The sequence below is a fragment of the Peromyscus leucopus genome, chromosome 5, assembly GCF_004664715.2.
Source record: "Peromyscus leucopus breed LL Stock chromosome 5, UCI_PerLeu_2.1, whole genome shotgun sequence".
NCBI classification, from domain to species: Eukaryota; Metazoa; Chordata; class Mammalia; order Rodentia; family Cricetidae; genus Peromyscus; species Peromyscus leucopus.
In genome coordinates, this window is record NC_051067.1 from 139,195,826 (window position 1) to 139,220,428 (window position 24,603).

The window sequence follows — 24,603 nt, forward strand, 5'->3', positions numbered from 1 at the left end:
ACACACACACACACACACACACACACACACACACACACACACGTATATATTCAGAGGACCTAGTGCAGACCCATGTCAGCCCTGTGCTTGCTGCTTCAGTCTCTGTGAGTTCATATGAACTTTGCCCAGTTGATTTAGAGAGACCTATTCATCTGATGTCCTCCACCCCCTCTGGTTCCCACACTCTTCCTGCGTACTCTTTCTCAGGGTTTCCTGAGCTCTGAGGGAAGGGGTTTGATGGAGACATCCTATTTAGAGCTGTGTATTCCAAGGTTCTCTCTGCGTGTCTGGCTGTGGGTCTCTGTATTTGTTCCTATCTGCTGCAGGAGGAAGCCTCTCTGTAATGGCTGAACACAGCACTGATCTATGAATGTAGCAGAATATCATTAGGAGTTGTTTTATTACTACACACACACACACACACACACACACACACACACACACACACACATATATATAATTTTTTTGACCAGTAGTATTTGGTTTTACTCTAAGTCTCTGGGCTATCTGGTCTCCATTTCTTGGCCATCCAAACAGTGCTGGGTATGGGTTCCATCTCATGGAGTGGGTCTTGAGTCAGATGAGACATTGGTTGGTTATTCCCACAAGCTTTATGCCACCATTGCCCTAGCATATCTTGTAGGCAGGAAGATTGTAGATCAAGGTTTTGTGGCTGGCTTGGTGTTTATATTTCTCTTTTCGTGGCCTGCAGAGTGTTTACCATACTATAGACACTAGAATGTGGGAGTGAAGGTCCTGTGTGGACACCAGCTTGATCTCTCCGTATACAATGAGTTGTGTGGGTGTTGTCTTCAGCAATGGGCTTTGCTGTCAGTTTGTGGAGAGCAACTTATTGTCTTGGCAACAGCTTGGTTTGTTTGGGGATTTCTATGGGACCCATTGGCCAACAACTCAATTGAATGTAACCCAGTACAAAAACTAGAAGCTTCATTTGGTGACAAGAGATGGCTACCTGGGACTCTTATTTCCCTCATTATTTGGAGACTTTATTAGGATCGCCTTCATATATTTTAGGAACTTTCCACTGCACTAGTTTTCCATCCCACCTCTCAATGCCATCTCCCCTCTCACTCCCAACCTGACCCTTCCATTCCCGTCTGCCCCACCCCACCCCCGTCCACCTATAAAATCTATTTCAGTCCCCTCTCTCAGAGAGATCCATGTATCTTTCAGTCCCCTCCTCTTACCTAACCTCTCTACGTCTACAGATTGTAGATTGGTAATCATTTATTTAAGGGCTAATAGCCACATATAAGTGAATACATGCTACATTTATCTTTTGGAGTCTGGGTTACCTTATGGAGGATGATTCTTTACTAATTCCATTCATTTGCCTGCAAATTTCATGTCATTTTTACAACTGAGTAACACTCCATTGTGTGAATGTACCACATTTTCTTTATCCATTCTTCTATTGAGGGGCATCTAGGTTGTTTCCAGTTTCTGGCAATTATGAATAGAGCATTGTTGAACATGGTTGAGCATGTGTCTCTGTGGTATGATTGAGCATCCTTTGGGTATATGCCCAGGAGGGGTATAGCTGGATCTTGAGGTAGATTGATTCCTATCTTTCTAAGGAACCACAGTTTCCATAGTGGCTGTACAAGTTTGCACTCCCACAAGTGATGGAGAAGTGTTCCCCTTGCTCCACATCCTCCCCAGCATGAGCTGTTACTTGTGTTATTGATCTTAGCCATTCTGACAGTTGTAAGATGGAATCTCAAAGTACTTTTGATTTGCATTTCCCTGATGTCTAAGGATGTTGAACCTTTCATTAAGTGTTTCTCAGCCATTTGAGTTTCCTCTCCTTAAAATTCTCTGTTTAGAACTGTACCCCATTTTTAAATTGGATTATTCTGTTTTTTGATATCTAGTTTATTGAGTTCTTTTATAGTTTGGATATTGGTCCCATTTTGGATATGGAGTTGGAAAAAAAAAACAAAAACGCTTTCCCATTTTGTAGGCTGCCACTTTGTCCAAATGATGGTGTCCTCTCCCATACAGAAGCTTCTCAGTTTCATGAAGTCCCTTTATTATTGTTGATCTTAGTGTCTGTGCTATTGATGTTCTGTTCAGTTAGTCTTCTCCTGTACCAGTGTGTTCAAGACTATTCTCCACTTTCTCTTTTATTAGGTTCAGTGTATCTGGCTTTATATGCATTTTTTGATCCATTTGGAGTTGAATTATGTACATGGTGATAAGTATGGATCTATTTGTATTCTTCTACATGCAGACATCCAGTTATACCAGCACCATTTGTTGAAGATGCTGTCTTTTTTCCAGTGTCTATTTCTGGCATTTTTATCAAGATCAGGTGTCCATAGGTGTGTGGATTTAGGTCTGTGTCTTCAGTTCAGTTCCATTGGTCAACATGTCTATTTTTATGCCAATATCATGCTTTTTTTTTTTAATTACTGTGTCTCTGTAGTACAGATTGAGATCAGGGATTTCAAGAAGAACCTCCAGTTTTCTTTATTATATAGGATTGTTTTAACTATCCTGTTTTTGTTTGTTTGTTTTTTCCATATGAAGCTGAGGATTGTTCTTTCAAGATCTGTGAAGAATTATGTTGGAATTTTGATGGAGACTGTGTTGAATCTGTAGATTGCTTTTGGTAAATTGGCCATTTTTACTATGTCAATCCTACCCATCCGTGTGCATGGGAGATCTTTCCATCTTCTGATATCTTCTTCAAATTCTTTCTTCAAAGACTTGAAGTTCTTGTCCTACAAGTCTTTTACTTGCTTGGTTAGAGTTATGCTAAGATATTTTAAATTTTTTTAGACTATTGTGAAAGGTGTTGTTTCCCTGATTTCTTTCTTAGTCTGTCATTTGTAGATAGAACTACTGAATTGTTTTGTTGTTGTTTTTGTTTGAGTTAATCCTGTGTCCTGCCACTTCCCTAACAGTGTTTATCAGCTGTAGGAGTCCCCGTGGAATTTTTGTTGTTGTTTTGTTTTGTTTTTTGAGACAGGGTTTCTCCGTATAGCTTTGGAGCTTGTCCTAGAACTCACTCTGTAGACCAGGCTGGACTCAAACTCACAGAAATCCACCTGCCTCTGCCTCCCGAGTGCTGGGATTAAAGGCATGTGCCACCACTGCCCGGCCCCCAGTGGAATTTTTAGGGTCACTTGTGTATACTATCATATCATGTGCAAATAAAGATACATTGATTTCTTTCTTTCCAATTTGTATCCCCTTGATCTCCTTCAGTTGTCTTATAGCTGTAGCTGAGACTTCAAGTGCTGTATTGAATAGATAGAGAGAGTGGACAGCCTTGTACTATTCCTGACTTTAGTGGAATTGCTTTGAGTTTCTATCCATTTAATTTGTTGTTGGTTATAGGCTTGCTGTAGATTGCCTTATTATGTTTTGGTATGTCCCTTGTATCCCTAATCTCCCCAAGGACTTTTCTCATGAAGGGGTGTTGGATTTTGTCAAAGGCCTTTTCTGCTTCCAGTGATATGATCATGTGGGGTTTTTGTTGTTGTTGTTTTATTTCTTTCTTCAATTTGTCTATATGTTGGATTACATTTACTGTTTTTTGTATGTTGAACCATCCCTTCATCTCTGGTGTGTGTGTGTGTGTGTGTGTGTGTGTGTGTGTGTGTGTGTGTGTGTGTATGCAGTTGCCCTCAAAGGCTAGATGAGAGCATCAGATACTCTGAAGCTGGAGGTATAGGAAGCTGTGAGCCCCCTGATATTTGTGCTGGGAACTCTGGTCCTCCAAAAAGCAAAGCTGGTATTAAGAACAGCCAGCTCTCTTGACTGCTGAGCTATTTCTTCAGCCTCATAATGCTGTTTTTCAATTGGTTTGCTCATTGTGTTTTTTCCTGTTGTTTAAGGTTCCATGATGGAGTTTGAACATGACCTCAAGAGATTTCGTATTTTGGATTAGTTAATTGTATTTACCCTCTGCTGGACTTTGAAACTTCAGTTTCTGTGACCTTCAAGACAGTGAGTGCAGAGAGATTGTACCATGGACTGCAAGGAGAGCTGCCCAAGTGTCAGCATCCCCAGCTCCGACGAACACCGAGAGAAAAAGAAGAGATTCACGGTGAGTGTGTCGCAGGAAGCTTACGAGAGTAACTACAGCAAGTGTTTCCGCTTCCGCCTGCGTTCTTTCCTACCCAGGAACCTGCCTCCTCTCCTCTGCACGTGTCCAGGTCTTCACAAAGCCCTCTGGCTGCTGTAACAGTAATTGTCCTTTCGTGCAGATCTTTCCCTGTTTTCCAGTCCCGCTGGAGAGTTTGATGAGGCTCACACGCCCTCTTGTCAGATGTGTGTCTGTAGACATGGGTCTGCACACTGTTAGCTTTGTACACACTGTCAAGTGCTGTAGACTCCCCAAGTCCTTGAGCCCATGTTAAGGACTACTGTCTTGACATTTCCATAGTGTCTTATGGCATTTAGTTACCTTCCACCACATTTTAAAAATGTTTCCCTCTTTTTCCACCTTGAAGGTAAAGACATTTCTGATTTTGATTTTTAGTGCCATAGTATCTGCTGGAGGGATTTATAAATAGTAGGTACAATGAGTATGTATGGTAGTAGTGTTATCAGTGACTGTTACTGCAAAGTAAACACTGGTGTATTTGTTTACCTATTTGTGTGTGTGTGTGTGTGTGTGTGTGTGTGTGTGTGTGTGTGTGTGTGTTCATGTAGTCTATGCGCACATACATACTGCATGGACGACAGAAGTAGTCAGGTGTCCTCCTCGGTCACTCTATGCCTATACATGAGGCAGGTCTCTCTGTGAACCTGGGGCTTGTGTTTTCTTGCTTACTAAAAGCAAACCTCCCATCTCTGCCTTCCTTCAGAAGTTGGATGATTACAGATGTGTGCAGAACACACAGCCTTTTACATAATTCTGGAAACCGAACTCTGTCTTCATGATTGCACAGTCTTCTTAAAATTGTTTTTCATTCTTTTTGTGTGTGTATGCATCTATATCTATATAGATATCTAAATGTATATATATATATATGTATATACACATATAGCTATAGATATTTTGCCTGCGTGTATGTCTGTGTACTGACTGTGTTTAGTGTCCTCAGAGGCCAGAAAAGGATCCCCTAGAACTGGAGTTACAGATGGTTATGAGCTGTCATGTGGGTGCTAGGAACCAAATCTGGGTCCTCTAAGATCCCCCCCCTCCCGGGCTGAGCCATCTCTCCAGCCCTACAGCAGGCCATCTTGACCTCCAAGCCCCCCGCAGCTGAGAACAAGCATGTTCTGTTAGTATAGAGAGACACACTATGGTGTTTAGTCCCAGTACTCCAGGCAGCACGTGGAGAGACTTCCTGCCCCTCTCCTGAGTGTTCTCTGGTCTGGTCTTCCCTGAAAGTCCACAGCTGCTGTGTAGTATGAAGAAATTTGTTCGACTTGAGCTCTGTCTAGCACTTCGCTTCACCCAGGTAGAAATGCCCAGGCTGTCTTAGTCTGCCATCTTGCTTGAGCACACAATCTTACCGGGGTCTATACTTTGGTTTCTAGGAGGAAGGATGTCCTCTTTCAGAGTGGTTGTTGAATAAATGTCTCTCTGGCTTCCTTCTTGTCATCCCTGTCTACTGTGATGTTCCAGCTGTTGACGGTCCATTCTAGAAAATACCCATCGCTGACGTGGTACAGCCCGGACTTCTAACCAGTGTTTTAGCTGGCCTCTGCCGTTGCTGGCTGATGAGAATACCTTCTGTTGGTGTGACTGGAGTCTCATAGGGGCATTCTGCTAACACAGTTCTCAGTATTGCTCATCAGAACCCTTTTGGACCACCACTAAGGATCTCACTGGATCCTTGCCAGTTGAGACCTATAACAAGTGACTTTCAGCTCAAATCCACGTTCACATGGGAGTTGAGGAGAGCTGAAATGTTAAGCTAAATACTCTGACGACTATATTCTGCCTTATTAACTTGCAGAGGTAATCCCAAATGGTAGCTCTCTCTCAGGGTCCTAGCTTGGAACAAGAAACAGTTCCCTGGCCCTGTTCCCCCTTCCTAAACAAATACACCTCCCTGCATTGATACAGACAGAGAGGCTGCAGTGTGTTTCTGGCTGTAGATCTCTTCCTAGCCTCTAGACTGCGAAGTGTGTGTATCTGTGAGTGTGAGTGAGAATGTGTTTTAACAACAGTGTCTTAAACAATACATGCTTGTTAATACATTTATGTAAGCGTACTTTTAGCAACACCACCTTGAAGGACAGCAAGGACTGTTGTATCTTGGATAAAATATGGAGTGCATGCAGTGTATGCCTTCCTTTTCTTCCTGTTCTGACCTTTAGGAACTATGCCTCCCATCAAGTTTGCAGGCGTCCCTACGGTGTGCACAGTGGATTAAGTTAGGTGTCCTTTGCTCTTTCCTGGAGAGATGCTTCCACACATTCTGTGAAAGGGTCAGGGGCCCTCTACCAGGACCCTTGCCCTGGTATTCCCGTGCTGTGCCCTGGTTTCTCAGAGCCCCTGTGAAAGTCATCTTGTTCATTTACTTCCTTCAGATGCCCAAACATTCCTGATTGGAGGCTTTGTGTGTATTTAACCACTTATAATACAAACTAGCACCTTACCCTTCACCCTATCCCTTTCATTTTCTCTCCTACTTACCTCACTTAATATTTCAGTAGCCATTATCACTACTTAATATACTTTGTCTTTTTAATGGCTACCTTGCCTGCTAAAATGCAAGGTCATTTGAGGGAAGACTTCACCCAATATTGTTTCACCAGACCCTAAAATAGAGATAGTGTAGGTTTAATAAGATTGCCTGGCTGGAGAGGTGGCTCAGAGGCTGAGAGCACTGGATGGATGCTCTACCACAGGACCTGGGTTCAACTCCCAGCACCAACATAGTGGCTCACAACCATCGACTCCAGTTCCAGAAGATCCATAAAAGATCCTTCTTATGACTGCTGAGGGCACTGCACATGGTGCACAGATATGTATGCAGGTACTCTTACACATAAAATGTAAACTTTGAGAATCTTAGAAAGTGTTTTTTTTTAAGATTTATTTATTTATTATGTATACAGAAGAGGGCACCAGATCTCATTACAGATGGTTGTGAGCCACCATGTGGTTGCTGGGAATTGAACTCAGGACCTCTGGAAGAGCAGTCGGTGCTCTTAACCTCTGAGCCATCTCTCCAGCCCAGTATTTTTTTTTTATTTGAAAGTTTCTTTAGGTTTTGCCCATTCATTTTGTTGTTGTTGTTGTTAAAACGTGTGTGTGTGTGTGTGTGTGTGTGTGTGTGTGTGTGTGTGTGTGTGTGTGTGGTTTGCTCCAGAGACTCTCTGTCCTGAACTTAAGACTTGGCTGTGGTCTTGGCTGTAGCTGGGTAACCAAGGCCAAGCAGCCCACCTCCCTTTTCTTTATCTTCACCAGGAAATCAGTACAAGGATTTAAGATGCCCATTGTCACATAGACCTGGTGTTGTCCTTTGTATCAGTTTGCATGTCTCCTAAAAAGAAGACTCGGCCGTCTACTTTAGTCACCTTGCTGGCGCTGGACTAGTCTCCTTATTTCTGACACAAACTCAGTAGTTTTACACAGTGAATAAAGGTTCATCTATGATTAGTCTCTGAAAATCATAAAATTGTCGTGACATCTAAAAGTGTATTTGACAATGGGAGCTAACAGTTGATGTGTACCACCCCTCTGACGACTCAACATCTGCAGCTCAAGAGGCCCAAGCACTACTGTCCTTCATCTGAGTAGCACATCCCTTGTCAGGTGACCCATGCCGGTGGCTGTGTCTTGCCTCCAGCTGACTTAATCGCTTCTCTCATAGAAAGACAGAGCTTTAATATGGCTTTATGTCCAAGAGCCATCTGTACAGTATGTCACAAAATGTCAGAACCATGTCTTCCTCATAGTCTTATCTAGTGTGAACTTGTGGACGTGAATTACCTACCTTTTGTGGGATAAGATCATTTTTACATGTTTGTGTGGTTGTCTGAGATGAACCTGCCTTTCTCTGACACTCAGAGACTGGACAGGGGTATAGTAAATCCCCTTAAGCAAGACATATCTAGTTATCACTATAAAAATTAGATTTATACCCCAAGCTCTTCCTCAGACACTCTGTCTCCATATACCTCAGTTATTGTTATTTTCTTGTTAGAAATTACAGCATCTTTGGGTTCTCAAACTTTCCTCATAATTCACTATAGAATGTGGAGTTGTATTCTGAGGCTGTCTTTGGGCTGAATGATGAAAAGTTAATTCTCTACCTGCTGCTGGTTTAATGCCAGGTCTGATACTAGTGGGAAGGAAATGATACAGATTTTAGCCAAAGCTTTATGGTGTTTTAATTAAGTAAATCAACTTTTTGACTGACAATTTCTCACATCTAGTAGGGGTTATAATTCTGCTTGCTTCGAAGGATTGTTGCTTCTGATTAAATGAAGCTGTATGTGAAGATATTAGATACATTTGTAAGATGGCATTAGGAAGATGTGAGGATACAATTTTTATTTGAAAAATGCTGTATAGAAGATGATCTGGGAGGAAAAGAGGTAGTAGATGAGTGTTTAGTGTCGGCCAGACGTCACTTTTGAGAGTACTTTATAATTTGAAGGCCCTAGTAAACTGATAAGTAAGTCTGTAATTTTTTATAGACTTGGAAAAGAAAATATGAGGCAAGAATGGCAAAGAATTAGAAATCATTGAGCACAATTTCAATTAGAAATCTGATCGTGAGCACATTATATACATATATATATATATATATATATATATATATATATATATATATCTCCATGGTTATTCTCTGAAAATCACAAAAATGTTATGCCAGTTTAGTGCGCTATTTCACTGGAGCTGCAAAGGTGAATCCCTTCTCTGAGAGAGCGATGAAGTCAGCTGCAGGCCAGGCATCCGCAGTCACCTGGCAAGGGATGTGCTGCTACTCAGATGAAGGGCGGTAGTGCATAGTCTTTTCTTGAGTTATGAATGATGAGCTCATCAGGATGAAAAACCTCTCAGATTATAGTTTGCATTATGTTGTGTGTATGTTTTTTCAAAGCTTGTTACAAAGACGGTATTTACATAAAATTTAAAATGCAAATGTTAAATTATCCAAAAGTAAAGAATAGTTAACATCGATAAAACAAAACAAAAAAAATTTGACCGGATGAAATAAGTGCTTCACTTGGCATGCTTTTTTATCTTGGAGAGTTGTGTCAACAGTCACCAGTTTCATGCATATTCAGACAGTTTTTGTGTATTTAAATGGCTGATTGTTTCTTTACAGTAAAGATTTGGTAAAGTATATCTTTTTTATTTCCACAGGTTTACAAGGTTTTGGTCTCTGTGGGCAGAAGTGAGTGGTTTGTCTTCAGGAGATATGCAGAGTTTGACAAACTTTACAACACCGTAAGAGACCACAGCGTTTCGTCCTGTCTTTCTTTTTCTTTTTGTTTTTGTTTTTCAAAACAGGGTTTCTTTATATAACAATCCTGGCTGTCCTGGAACTTGCTCTGTAGACCAGGCTGGCCTCGAACTCACAGAGATCAGCCTGCCTCTGCCTCCCAAGTGCTGAGATTAAATGCGTGCGCCGCCACCACCACCACCTGAGCTGCACCATCATTCCTAATTAAAGCTAAACACTTGATAAAAATCCCATGAGGGGAGTCATTTATTTGAGTGAGTAAATCGATACATGTCACCAAGAAGAAAAGGGGAGGGGTTCTTCAGAAGCGTTTTGACTCACAGTCTTAATGGGAAATGTGGGAAGACCGATCCACACGAACAGTGAGGGACGATGAGGAGCTCAAGGACATTTCAGTGTCTTGACGACATTAGGCACAGATACTTGTGCCAGGTAATAACAGTGTTCGTCAAGACAGTTCTGGTTCAGATCTTCAGCTCTAAGCCCCAGATCTCAAAGTGTCAGCCGCACACTCCTCTTCTGAGACATTCTTAGAAGTCGTCAGTTCTGGGTTTCAAGCACTAACACAGTGGAAATTAGTGTTGCTTTTCCAACTGTCCACTGGAGTTTGAAATCTGAGACACCAGTAGCTGTCTAAGTAACTGACGCCATTTCTATTCATAACCCAGCTATTAAAGAGTTCACAATCTAGCACCTCCTGTTGCTCACAGTTTCGTTTTTGTTCCCCCCCCCCAAGCTGAGGACCGAACCCAGGGCCTTGCGCTTGCTAGGCAAGCACTCTACCACTGAGCTAAATCCCCAGCCCCCGCTCATAGTTTTTAATGTATGCAGTGAGGTACTAAGGTCATTGAAAGGCATCAGGGCCAGGTTCTGCCAGGGGCTGACTCTGGTGGAAGATACTGTCTTAAAAGTCTCAGGATGCTCAGATCATGCCTTTCAAGTCCGTCACTGCAGAAGCCTGGATTGGAACAGCTCTGAGTCCCAAGCTTTGCTTCAGTTATGGTAAACAAACAAGTAAACAAAAACAAGTGTGCCCCCAACTCCAAGTGTAAGCTCTTAGTTCTTTCTTGCCATGAAAGATATTGATCTTGGGCTGGAGAGATGGCTCAGTGGTTAAGAGCACTGGCTGCTCTTCAGAGGTCCTGAGTTCAATTCCCAGCAACCACATGGTGGCTCACAACTGTCCGTAATTAGATATGGTGCCCTCTTCTGGCCTGCAGGGATACATGCAGGCAGAACACTGTGTACATAATAAATAAATAAATAAATAAATAAATAAATAAATAAATAAATAAGCAAACAAATAAATAAATAAATAAATAAATCTTAAAAAAAGAAAGAAAGAGAAAAAAAGATAGATATTGATCTCCCGGTATGTGCAATGAGTAGGTTACTAGGCCTCTCTAGAAAATTCTGTTTGTATTTAGAAAGGTACTCTTTCATTTCTTAACCCTATCTCCTGATTTTAACATGAAAATCTTGGGGTCCTCATGGGGTGGCTCACAAACACCTGGGACTTCCGGTGCCAGGGTTTTCAATGTTCTCTGGCCTCCAGGAGCACCTGCACGTACACACACATGCACACACAATTTGAGAAAATACGTAAATCTGTGTGTAAATTATTACATATTCTAGAAAATCTGGACAAAAGGGGAATTCAAAGTGGATCAGATCAATTAAACTGTTGCCTGTAATGACGTTTCCTACTCTCCACTCTTTATTTTTCATTAAAGCTTATGTAACTGAATTTCCTATACATTGTTTTATACTGCTTGACTAAGAATTTTGAGGTGGTGACCGAGTTAAATTACAATTGAAAGGAAAATACCAGCCAATAACAGTGGGATGGGCCTTGCGATTTTTCTAGTAGTTTTTAAAAAAGTATTTGTTTGGGGAGCTGGGTGAGAATTGACCTTTTGCTTCTCCTGACAGCCCTGGACACCCATCTCTCCATATTTCTCTCATTTTCTTCATCTTTTTATTTGATAACTTTGTCTTTTTTTTTTTTTTTTTTCCAAGACAGGTTTCTCTGTGTAGTTTTGGAGCCTGTCCTGGATCTCGCTCTGTAGACCAGGCTGGCCTTGAACTCACAGAGATCTGCCTGCCTCTGCCCCCCGAGTGCTGGGATTAAAAGTGTGGGCCACCACCGCCGGCAACTTTGCCTTTCTTATAAATATCTTTTCTATAAACGTTTTAAATTCTGCTTCTTGTCAGCACAAAATCAATCAGTTGTATTATTTAAAACTACAGGAGCCAGGCTGAGCCTCCATTCCCTGAGTTAGGAAACACAAATTCCTTTCCTTTGTTTAGAATAAAAAAAATAAAACAAAAAGTAAAAACTTCAATTTGTGAATTTTTTTATTGTCAGCTTAAATATGTTTTTATGGAATGTGGTTTGTAATTTTAACTTTTGTTAATACAAATTGTCTAATAGGCAGTAGTAATTGTATTAGCATAAACAAGAAAATAATTAAATATTGCCAGGTGTGGTGGCGCATGCCTTTGATCCCAGCAGTCAGGAAGCAGAGGCAGGCAGATCTCTGAGTTCGAGGCTAGCCTGGTCTACAGAGTGAGTTCCAGGACAGCCAGGGCTACACAGAGAAACCCTGCCTCAAAAAACTAAAAACAACAAGAGAAAGAAAAGAATAAAATACTGTCACCGCCTTCAGTTACTGCTACAAGGCAGCTTGTTCATGTTCTGAACCAGCCCGTTGTAATTTCGGCACAAACCTGACGTGCCGTTTAATTTGTAAGTAGTTTAATATAATTTTATCTAAAAGATAAAAAGTGCTAAAAACACAGTATCACCATCATATCTAAAGATAAGGACAGTAGTTCCTTGGTACCGAATGTCCCGACTGTTTATGTGACCAGCTGAGAAGTCTACCAAGTGTTTTTACAACTTGTTTGTTGTGGGGGGACCATTTGTTTTTCCCTCTTTGGTCTGGGGTTTGCCTCCTGTAGCCTGCAGTGATGAGTGCATTCTTTTTTTTTTTTTCTTTTTTTTGGTTTTTCGAGACAGGGTTTCTCTGTGTAGCTTTGCGCCTTTCCTGGGACTCACTTGGTAGCCCAGGCTGGCCTCGAACTCACAGAGATCCGCCTGGCTCTGCCTCCCGAGTGCTGGGATTAAAGGCGTGCGCCACCACCGCCCGGCTGAGTGCATTCTTTTATTCTCTGTTTTTCCTACTAGTCACCAGTTAGATCTGTACTTGGTGTATGTGTGGATTTTCTATTGCAAGCTCACAACCTGACTGCCCTTGTTTAATTTCTTTCTGCATACAATAAGTGCTCAGGATAGACAGCAAGTGATTCTTCAAAGAAAGTCAGTTTTCCCTCGAGCAAATCTGATAAACAAATGTATTAATAAAGATATTAATAAAGAGAAAGCTAGAGTTGAGAGTAGAGAAAGCAAAATTAATTCACTTTCTCTGAAAAAGTGTTAGTAATCTGTTGCTATAGACCACAAAGAGCACATTTCCTGAGGTAAAAGATGAGTAGTTCCTGCAGAACCTAGACGCTGTTTTCCAATCTAAGTGCTTAATGAATTTATCTTCTTCAGCTGCACAACAAGATGCTCAATTGGCCTATCCCCATTTTACAGACAGGAAAAAACCAAACAAACCCTGGCACAGAGATGTTAAGCAACCTGTCCAGGTCACATACATACTAAACAATTTAGTGGAACAAAATAGGATGGTTAGTCTGTCTGTGGCATTTTATTCATATATATTAGTATGGTACGTTGTATCATCATACTTAAAATGTCTCTTATAAATTTTCCTTAAGATCATATTGTGTTGTGCAGACATAAATAGATTTAGAAATTAGCTCATGGAATGCTGTTTTTTAAAATTCAGTTGAAGAAACAGTTTCCTGCTATGGCTCTGAAGATTCCTGCCAAGAGGATATTCGGTGATAATTTTGACCCAGGTAAGAACAAGCTTCCCGGTCTGACTGCTGAGTTCTGATTGAAGTTTGAAGACATGGGTCATGTGTTCTTTGAAGAGTATGATTGTTCAGAACTTGTTTGTTTTTTGAGGCAGAATCTTGCTATGTAGCCCATGCTAGCCTCCAATGAGTGATTCCCCTGCCTCAGCCTCAGGCATACATTGTTACCGCACCTGTTTTGCCCATGAGGCCTATGATGTACAATCTGCTTCGCTGCTAAGAAGACGTGTATACGATGCACTAAGGACAGCCAGCCAGTGGTTTTCCAGTAAGAGGCAGTTTTTAGTGTCGAGATAGTTAACTCCTAGAAACATAAGTCCTGTGCGCATTAAGTGCTCTCTGATGGCGAAGCTGTAGTTTTTCTGAAGGTTCTCCAAAGCCCTCGTCCAAGTTCAGGTTACGTGTATGGATCTTAAGTATTTAAGCATTTATTCCTCCTTCAACATCAAATGCCAATTAGGAGACAGCACTTTGTGCTTGCGTGTTCTCCCATAAATGTTTCATGGTAGTCCCGGCATCTGACAGACAGAAATGGGACTGCTACTGTGCGTCTCTCTTCCAGATTTTATTAAACAAAGAAGAGCGGGACTGAATGAGTTCATTCAGAACTTGGTCAGGTATCCAGAGCTTTACAACCAGTAAGTACTTTCCTTCTAAAGGGACAGTGAAACCGAACTCGAGTCTCGATTGAACCTCGGGATGAGTTTATACTTTTGGTGACTTGTTACTGTGTGTGGACTCTCCCTAGAGCACTCTCTTCTAATGCTCTTTATCCACTTCATATGCTGTCCCTTCTCTGCTTCCCCTTCCTTCTGCACGTGTGTAACTTCTTAGCTGGGTTTCTGTTGCTGTGCCAGAGCACTGTGACCAGAAACAAGTGGAAGAGGAAAGGGTTAATTTCAGCTCACAACTCTCAGGTCACACTCCATCCCTGAGGGAAGCCAGGGCGGGAACTGAAGCAGAGACCGTGGAGGGACACTGCTTACTGGCTTGTTCTTCGTGGCTTACTCAACCTGCTTTCCTGTGTGCCCAGGAACACCTGTCCAGGGAGCACCACCCTGGTGAACTGGGCCTGCCCACATTAGTTATTAATGAAGAAAATATGCTACAGACATGTCTCCAGGCAAACACCATGAAGACACTTTTCTTCATTTGAGAATTCCTCTTCACAGATGAATCTGACTTGTTTCAAGTTGACAGAAATACCAACCAAGACATAGATGTTTTATGGATTACCGTTTAAGTATATTTGCATTATATAGTTAAAGCATATTGCTAATCGTTTAATACTATATTTATCCATAGCTTAGAAAAAATCTCAGGATCTGCTACATTCGTTAGGATTAAGCTACATGAGTGTTGTCCGCATGTTCCAGAGGCATAGACAGTTTCACTCTGCTCCTCCCCAGTCTCCTCCCTCCTCCCTCTGCTGAGATGGTCCCTGAGCCTGGCAGGGGTCAGGGTGATAATGGAATGTCCCCTTTGTGGCCGAGCACTCCCCTGGCACTTACTCGCTCCACCTTGATCACTTGTGACAGGTTTTTTTTTTTTAAATATACACATGCACTTTATAAGTAACTGTCTTCTCTTGAGGACAGAAGAAATTTCCAGAATCCCACGAACAAATAACCAAGAGGTTTTAAGCTTAGGTTTTTTGTTTGTTTGTTTGTTTGTTTGTTTGTTTTGTTTCGAGACAGGGTTTCTCTGTTTAGCTTTGCGCTTTTCCTGGATCTCGTTCTGTAGCCCAGGCCGGCCTTGAACTCACAGAGATCCGCCTGCCTCTGCCTCCCAAGGGCTGGGATTAAAAGCATGCGCCGCAGGGCTGGAGAGATGGCTCAGAGGTTAAGAGCACTGACTGCTCTTCCAGAGGTCCTGAGTTCAATTCCCAGCATCCACATGGTGGCTCACAGCCATCTGTAATGAGATCTGGCACCTTCTTCTGTGTACATAATAAATAAGTCTTAAAAAGACAACAACAACAAAAAAAAACAACAAAAAAAAAAGCAGCTGGTCTAACCTAAAAGCGTGCCCTGCTGCCGCCACCACCCGGCTTTAAGCTTAGTTTTTAGCTGACATTTTCTTTTCAAAAAGTGAGATACTTCATATTATCTAGACCTTATCTTTTGTTTTAAAACAACAACAACTTCGTTTCCACTTTACTTTCAGATTATCTTGAAAGACAGCACATAAAAGAGTAAGGTGCCGACTAGAAGTGTAGCACGAGCGCTTACAGCATGCTTCCTGTGCCGCTGGGGAAACACACTTTAAAATGGCTTCATTAACCCTAGTGATGCAGGCATAAAATCCCCATCCATCCGTGCGCGAGAGAGGCAGGAGCAGGAAAAGTTCGAGGCCAGCTTGGACTAGATTGGACCCTGTCACTCCTTCTCCTTGGTCCCAGATTGCTTTGTTTTGACAGGGGACAGGATTTTTAAAAATAACTTCATGAGAGTGTGATTTTAAAGTTTTTTTTTTTTTTTAAACTGGGATACAGTCTATTTCTCTGACCTTTGGATGAAAAAGCGTTTTTAAAAACAAAACAAAACAAACAAAAACCACATTGGCAGTAAATAATAAATCCCAAAGCAAAACAATGGCACATTTGACTAAAACCCTAAAAGAGTAAATAAAACTGAAAACCAAAAATACACAAAAATTGCCATGAGAACAGATGACAGATAAACGTACTTAACTGATAGAGAGCCGATGCAAACACTAAACATTAAACAAAAAGACAACTTGGGGCTGTGGAGATGCTCACTAGTCAGAGCACTGGCTGCTCCTGCAGAGGACCAGGTTCTCTTCCCAGCGTCCACAGGGTGGCTCACAACCGGCTGTAACTCTGGTCTTAGGTGGTCTGATGCCCTCTTTGCATGCACTTGATACATAGACATACATGCAGACAAAACACCCATGCACATAGAAATAAGATGGAATAAGTGGAAGAGGGAAGGTCAGCAGTTCAAAACCAGCCCAGGGCTACATAATCTGTTAGAGCAAAGCCTGGGCTACGTGAGACCTCAGAGAAAGGAAGCAAGAGCGGCGAAACAGAGACAGGAGAGGAACATGGAAACAAGGCCACCTTCCCAGTGCCCGAGCAAACTGGCGCGCAGGCCAGCTGTCACCTGTCACTCAGTGCCGGCGTGAGACTGTCCCCAGCATCTCTGAAGCCGCCCACACACCGCCTTTCAATTTCTTTCTTTCCCAAGGTAACAAGTCTGTTTTTAAAAACATAGATTAGTGTGCTCTGACTTTAAACTTTTTCATTTTGTTTTTCAAGACAGAGTTTCTCTATGTAACAGCCTAGTTGTCCTGGAACTCACTCTGTAGACCAGGCTGGCCTCGAATTCACAGAGATCCACCTGCCTCTGCCTCCCCAGTGCTGGGATTAAAGGTGTGCTCTATAATGCCTGGTCCCAAACTAAGTGGTTTTGATTTCAAATGTTTGGGCTGGTTAGATGGCTCAGTGGGTACAGACACATGTCATATAGGCCAGGCCACCTGAGTTCAATCCCCACAACCCACAGAAGTGAGTGTAGAAGGCCTCTGACTTCCACACGTGAACAGTGCCACATCCTCCTCCAGATGCACAAATGAGAAATCTAAAAATCACTTAAGCCGGGCGGTGGTGGCGCTCGCCTTTAATCCCAGCACACGGAAGGCAGAGGCAGGCGGATCTCTGTGAGTTCGAGGCCAGCCTGGTCTACAGAGCGAGTTCCAGGAAAGGCACAAAGCTACACAGAGAAACCCCGTCTTGAAAAATCTGTCTTACAAGTCTTAATGTGGCCATGGTGCTAAGCTGCCTTTGTCTGCAGCGCATGGAAGCTGTGCAGTGGAAAGGTGGAAGCCACTGAGTAGTTCTCAGTGTAACAGGGGACATACGTCCGTCAAATCTGATTGTCGGAGCCCTTCACAGCACAGGGAAATGTGCTGTTTACGAAGTAATTAGAAGCAGGAAACACAAGATCAAATTGTAAATATAGCATGACCAAAGTTATGCAGAATTATAAAGCTAACATCGTAAGACTGGAGATCCCTCTTCCCACATTTACGTTTTTTTCTAGATACTTAAAAAATAAGCAGTTCCGTGGTTTTCTGTGGATTCACAATGCTGAACAACCATCATTCCTGCCTATCAGGAATCCGTCACTCCAGAGTCCAGTCTGACATTTCCATGGTCTCAGCAAGGAAAATGCTTGGCATCCATCCTCTGCTTCTGTCTGTGGAGCTCTCTGTTCTGGGCACCTCTTTTGAATGGAGTCATACAGTGTGTGTCCTTTTTCTCTTCCTTTGTCCATTCAGTGTAATGTTCTGAGGTTCATCCCTGTTGTAACAGGTATAGTCTATTTCTTCTTATTGCTGAGTCCTATTCAAATAAACGGTTTACCACACTGTGTTCATCCATTTATCAGTTGATGGACACTTGTGGAGTTCTCCCTTTGTGATGTTAGAAGCAATGCTACTGTGACTATTCATGTATGAAATTTGGGGGAATACATAAATGTGGTGGTATTGTGTTCCCCAAAATATTATGCACCCTAATAAACTTATCTGGAGTCAGAGACAGAATAGCCACTAGATATAAAGGCTAGAAAATGGTGGCACTCACACCTTTTTTTTTTTTTTTTTTTGCTTGTTTGTTTTTGTTTGTTTGTTTTTTCGAGACAGGGTTTCTCTGTAGCTTTGTGTCTTTCCTGGAACTCACTCTGTAGCCCAGGATGACCTCGAACTCACAGAGATCCTCCTGGCTCTGCCTCCTGAGTGCTGGGATTAAAGGTGTGCGCCACCCCACCACCTGGCAAAGTTGTCTTTTGTTTTGTTTTTGTTTTTTGAGACAGGGTTCCTCTGTGTAGCTATGCACCTTTCCTGGATCTCACTCTGTAGACCAGGCTGGCCTCGATCTCACAAAGATCCGCCTGCCTCTGCCTCCTGAGTGCTGGGATTAAAGGCGTGCGCCGCCACCGCCCAACAGCACTCACACCTTTAATCCTAGCATTCCAGAGGTAGAAATCCGTCTAGATCTCTGAGTTCAAGGCCACATTGGAAACAGCCAGGCATGGTGACACATGCCTTTAATCTTAAGAAGTGAGCCTTTAATCCCAGGGAGTGGTGGTAGAAAGCAGAAAGGTATATAAGGCATGAGGACCAGAAACTAGAGGCTTTTAGCTGGTTAAGCTTCAGGCTTTCAAGCAGCAGTTCAGCTGAGAGCCATTGGGATGAGGACTCAGAACCTTCCAGTCTGAGGAAACAGGATCAGCTGAGGAACTGTCGAGGTGAGGAAGGTGTGGCTTGTTCTGCTTCTCTGATCTTGCAGCATTCACCCCAATACCCAGCTCCAGGTTTCTTTTTATTAATAAGACCTTCTAAGATTCCTGCTACACATATTTTTATATTTTCACATGTAAACCCAAGAGTGGATGATTAGTAATGATATTTAACATTTGCAAATGGCCTCCTTTTTAAAAAAAATTTTTTGTTTTTCTTGAGTTGAGAAATATTATTTATTATGATTTGTATTGAGTTATTAAGACCATTCATGGAGCCGGGTGGTGGTAGCACATGCTTTTAACCCCAGCACTTGGGAGGCAGAAGCAGGCGGATCCTTGTGAGTTTGAGGTCAGCCTGGTTTACAAAGTAAATTCCAGGATGTCCAGGCCTACACAGAGAAACTCATCCACGGACTAATGAAAATCCTGATAGATAGATAGATAGATAGATAGATAGATAGATAGATAGATAGATAGATAGATAGATGTGTGTGAACATCAGGATAGCAATTTGACCATTTATCGGGATTTTCATTAGTCCATGAATAGTCTGCTTTAATTTTAGTCCACCACCCACACCAGCTTATGTCTTTGTACCCATTTCATTTTTTTATTTAAAATTTTTTTTTTCATTTTACATATCAATCACAGCTGCCCCTCACTCCCCTTCTCTGCCCCCCCCATCCACTCCTCAGAGAGGGTAAGACCTCCCTTGGGGAGTCAACAAAGTCTGGCACACCAAGTTGAGACAGGACCAAGCCCCTCCCCTCTGCATCAAGGCTGAGTGAGGTGTCCCACCCTAGGGAATGGGCTCCAGAAAGCCAGTTCATGCACTAGGGATAAGTCCTGGTCCCACTGCCAGGGGCCCCACAAAAAGACAGCCACACAGCTGTCGCCCACATTCAGAGAGCCTAGTTTGGTCCTGTTTCATTTTTAATGTGGAGACCTACTCTGATGTATATCCCTGTCTTTGGAAAGGCTTGCCTGCATCTGAGGGTATTCGTGAACACACGGGCAGGCCAGCTCTCTCCACCACGGTGCCAGAGCACCGTAGGCAGCAGTACACCACGCGGGGATGTTCCAGTGCTTGTCAGCGCTGGCTGCCAACCGGTGTTGTCTGTTGGCAGTTACCAGAGTTGGCTTACTCTTCCTGGTGACAGGTGGCCCTCTGCCTCCATTTCATTATGGGAGAGAGGAGGCTGAAATAAGCCTCCTGGTTCTTAAACGGACCTGTACACAGGGTGTCGGGTTCCCTCCCACTCCAGCCCTTCCCCGTGGCTTATATTTATAATGGGAATGTCTGAGTCTAGGAAAAATGTATTCACAGTTTCTCCAAGTACTGCCAAACTGCTTTTCAGGAAGGTTGCCTCATTCTCCATCCCAGCAGCAGCACCTGAGCGTGGCCCTTCCTGCTTTGGGTATCATTCTGTCCTTCTGACTTTGCTAGTTAATGAATGTGAAGTGCATCTCAGTATCGGTTTCCATTGGACTTCCTCTCCTGTGAACGGTCTGTTAGTACCTTCCCCTGCTCCCTGTTGGGTTCCCTCCTTTTAGAAGTGGAACTTCTTTATTCCTGTTAAAATAACCAGTGATCCATGTGTGGGAGCCCGTTCTGGGGTTCCTCGTGGTTTTACCCAGCAGGTCCGAATAGAGGATGATCAGGACCACGGGCCTGAGTGCAGGTGTCTGAGATGGCCTGCACTTGGCTGTGCTGGGGGAGGAGGTCTTTTGCTCCACCCCTTGGCGTCTCTATAAAAACCCTGGGGCAGAGACAGTCGGGGCCTGTTGGAATAGGTTCCAGGCCCTCTCGATCCTTTATTTTCTATCTGTTTATCTCTGCAAGATTCTCCGCTATAAATCCTTCTATCTAATATTTCCTGCTGATCGCACTCAAGAAAACTCTGGGAAGCTGTGGGGGTGGTGGGTAAACGCCCCACACCCATGCTGTCAAAGTAATGAGGTCATCTTTGTTTTCAGTCCAGATGTCAGAGCATTCCTTCAAATGGACAGCCCCCGGCACCAGTCCGATCCATCGGAAGATGAGGATGAAAGAAGTGCTCCGAAGGTAGCGGAGGCTCTGTGCTTGTTAGCAGGGTAGCAAACGCAAGAGACACAGTCTTACGGTAGACCAGTGTTGACTCAGAACCAAGCATCCGTATCTGGGCTAGGCTTGCTACACTGCGGAATAACTAGGAACAGTGTTGCACCATTTACTGACGTTCTCCCGTTTTTTCTTTTTGTGTGTATGTGTGTGGTATTGTGTGATTCCTATGTGTGGACATGTGTGTGGAGGCACACGTGTGTGGAGGCCCAAGGTTGATATTGGGAATCTTCTGTAGTGCTCTTCGCGTTTTACTCAATGTAGCAGGGTCTGACAGCCAAGGCTGTACCTCACCAGCATAGCTAATCCTGTGTCTTGCTGGCAGCCTGCTCTGGAGATTCCCATCTCCACTGTTGAGGCTGGAATTATCGGCAAGCCGCCATGCCCACCTGGCACTTACGTGGGTTCTGGGGACCCAAACTCTGGTCCTATTGCTTGCGTGGCAAGTGCCTTAACTACTGAGCCATCTCCCCAGCCCCCCATCACTATCTCTAAAATACGTAGAAATTGTATTTTTATAGTAAAAAGCATAATGCAGGTTGTTCTTAATATTGAAACTAAGTAGAACAAGCTTCTTTGGGAAGTTATTTTTAATATTCACCTTTGGGTGCTGTGAAGAAAGGAAAATTACAGAATGTAAATCAGGGGACTGTACGTGATGTAATTAGAAGTACAAACACCATATAATCTTGGAGAGCAGTCGAGCAGTGTGTGTGTCAAATACAGAAATTACTCACCTAGGAACTTACGTAGATGACACAGTCTTTCACACATTAAAATCAGTGTTTAGTTAAGCATGCTTGTCCTCATATGTATTTTTAAAGGAAGCTACACATACTATTATGTGAGATCAGTACATAAATTTTTATGATATTTACACTGAAGTGTCTGCAAATGATAGACAAAGGTGAGATGAAATGATACACAAATATTTGACATAATCTGTTGGCAAGGAAATGGATACTTAAAAATCACCTGTCTCCTAGTGCTTTCTGTGTTTTCTTTCCAATTGTAGGCTGATGCTCTTAATTAAAGACAAGCTTTTCAAATAATACTTTAAGGAGTGAAGTCCTTGTAAGTAGGACATTCCACATTGGTCTGCTACCTATGTAAAAATATATGTGGGTTTAGGTTATCACAGAAAATGTGTTTATCAAGAACTTTTAGATTGCATTTATTTGTGTGTGTGTGTGTGCACACGTGCATGCACGTGTGTGGGCATGGGTGTGGACGTCAGAGGACAGCATGTGGGAGTTGGTTCTCTCCTTCCACCAAATGGGCCCCAGGGGAACCAAACTCGGCTCATCGGGCTTGGTGGCCAGCGCCCTCACCTGCTCCGCTTAGCCATCTGATTCCTAAGGACTTCTAAATGACCAGATGAAGTTGTAGCTAGAAGAGTTCTCGTAGGCATCCAGAACTAAGCCCCTTCATTGTATTGTTCGGAAAGGTGACTTTAAGAAAACTTGGAGTGGGGTATATGCCATGGCATGTACAACTTTGGGAAGTGGGTTTTCTCCTTCTGCCCCGTGCGTCCTTGGGATCAAACTCGGGTTGGCAGGCTTGGCAGCAAGCATCTTTACTTACTTAGCCATCTCGCCAGCCCCCCAAACCCTTATTTTAGTTATTCATTTTTAAAGACTTACTTCATTTTGTTTTTTGTATGTATGGGTGTTTTGCCTGTATGCATGTCTGTGTACCACACGTGTGCGGTGTCTGCAGAGTCCAAAACCCTGGAACTGAAGTCAGAGATGGTGGTGAGCCACCCTGTTGGTACTGGGAAATAAAACCCAGGTCCTCTGGAAGAGCAGCCTGTGCTCCTAACCACTGAGCCACCCCTCCAGTGCCCCCGCACTCCTATTTTAAGGAGAAAAATATAAGTCAGCAGAAATCAAAAAACTTAGAATCCCAATTAGTTGTCAATAAATTTTACCTTACCATCAATACAGTGATTGGATATCATCTCTTAACATAATAGGTACAGTGAAATACTGTCTAATTTACATTTGACCAATTTCCACCATTTCAGGGACATGCTCCTCTAGGAAAATCATTACCAAGTAGTAAATATTAGCTATATATTAATATAAATCAGGGCAGGAAAACTAGGGATAAATTGTCCAGGTTGTTTAATCCACACTTTGTCTTTTTCATCTATGTAAGAAAAATCCTGTTAAGGAAGGATGCCAGTCAGATAGCACATAAGCTAAAAGAATCAGTACATGAATTTATTTTAGAGTTATATCATCAAGAGTCCCTAAAACCCTGTATTTAATCTGTAAAACACTGTATTATTTAATCCTGAGTTTAATCTCATGTTAAACCACAGCAGATCTCATTCCATGAACCAGGATATTTACAGACTGATTAGCAGTGCGTCACACTGTTGTGATTCATGTATTTCTCTCCTCTGGGAAGTGAAAGTTTATTGCATAAAAGTTTTTCATATCAAGGTATTAGATAGGAAATAAATTAGGGTTGTGACTTCAAAGTTAGCTTTAAATGTTTTTAAATAACAAACCTACTTAAGAACTTTTGAAGGCTAGGAGTGTTTGCCTTTTTTTTTTTAAATAAACTACTGTGTCTCCTAGAGATTATAAATCTGAAATAGAATCCTGTAAAAATATGATAAGCTTACATGGAATATTCTTGTAAAGGTGTTTGTACTAAACACACATACAAGTCATTTAATTTCCTGAATGTATAAAGAACTTTCAAGTGGATTTATGGGAAGCAAATTTCACTTATACTTGGCTTTTATGAAAGTGCCTATTATGGGATGGGTTTGAAGCTCGGAGACAGAATTCATGCCCAGAATGAGGCCCGGTTTGATCCCTTGTACCTCGACAGTAAACAAATGCCTCCGATGCCAGGCTCACTAAATTCACCCTGTGGAATTTTGAGTTGAGTTTCAAGCTATTACTGAACTAGAGTCTTTTGATGGTAAATTGTTTTTTGGTGTAGCAGGTGAGTAAGGATTCCCTGCTGAGTTGGCCCTGGTCTTTAATATACTGGGTCTAAAATTTTGGAACTACTATACTTCTGTGGATCAGAGAAAGTCCTGATGTATTTACTTTAGAGATAATTCTACCAGGGGCTGAGAGAGAAATCCACCTGCCAGGGGGTGGACCTGAGTTTGGATTCCTGGTACGCAGAGGAAAGCTGAGTTATGGCATGTAGCTCCAGCACCAGTGTGGAGACAGATCCCCAGGGCTCATGGGCCAGCCAGTCTGACTGAAATGCCAAGCTCCAGGCTCAGGGAGAGACTGTCTTTAAAAATTAAGATAGAGAGGGATAGACCAAGGTACAGTCAAGTCTCCAGCCTCCACACCACACTCAGAATATCTACTGTTCCTAGTCATCATTTCCATCATCCTGGCTTAAAAGTTTTCTTTAATATTTGAAAAGCAATTAGCCATAGTAACCATTATGTAAATATAAAAATGATTCCTCCTACTAAAGTGTGTTTTCGTTGACTTCATCCATTTTTTAACTCTGAGTATTGTTTCTGGCTTATCTTTTTTCTTGTAACTGCTCTTGAAAGTTTTCATAATGAAAGTAACTGCTTATATTGATTATATCTCAAGAATTAGAGCTTTAGATTTCTTGAATGTATATTGTCTGTGGTACAGTTATGTAATTTTATATGGAAACATCCCTTGACTGATAGTGTTTGACACTAATGAGAATACGATTTTTTTTCTCCTCACTACATAGCCACATTCTACCTCACAGAACATCAACCTGGGACCAACTGGAAATCCTCAGTAGGTTTACTTCATTTCAACTTTTAAGAAGTGCTTATTTCTTGAATGTGCATTTATGTGAAGTGATTCCATTTTGACTGGAGGCCGGTGAAGTATGTCAATCGTTACAGTGA

At 42.4% G+C, this 24,603-nt stretch overlaps 1 protein-coding gene across 4 annotated transcripts in view; it reads left to right on the forward strand.

Annotated features, from left to right (window-relative positions):
* The window catches only part of LOC114690094 (serine/threonine-protein kinase Sgk3), a 120,273-nt gene that overhangs the window by 67,571 nt on the left and 28,099 nt on the right, over positions 1-24,603 (forward strand). For all 4 annotated transcript variants that reach the window (XM_028864539.2, XM_037206411.1, XM_028864540.2 and 1 more), the window contains exons 2-7: positions 3,867-4,078; positions 9,311-9,394; positions 13,268-13,340; positions 13,921-13,996; positions 20,603-20,690; positions 24,441-24,490. In XM_028864539.2, the coding sequence (XP_028720372.1) occupies positions 4,001-4,078; positions 9,311-9,394; positions 13,268-13,340; positions 13,921-13,996; positions 20,603-20,690; positions 24,441-24,490 (449 nt within the window). In that variant the 5' untranslated portion in view covers positions 3,867-4,000. The remainder of the gene's footprint in view (positions 1-3,866; positions 4,079-9,310; positions 9,395-13,267; positions 13,341-13,920; positions 13,997-20,602; positions 20,691-24,440; positions 24,491-24,603) is intronic.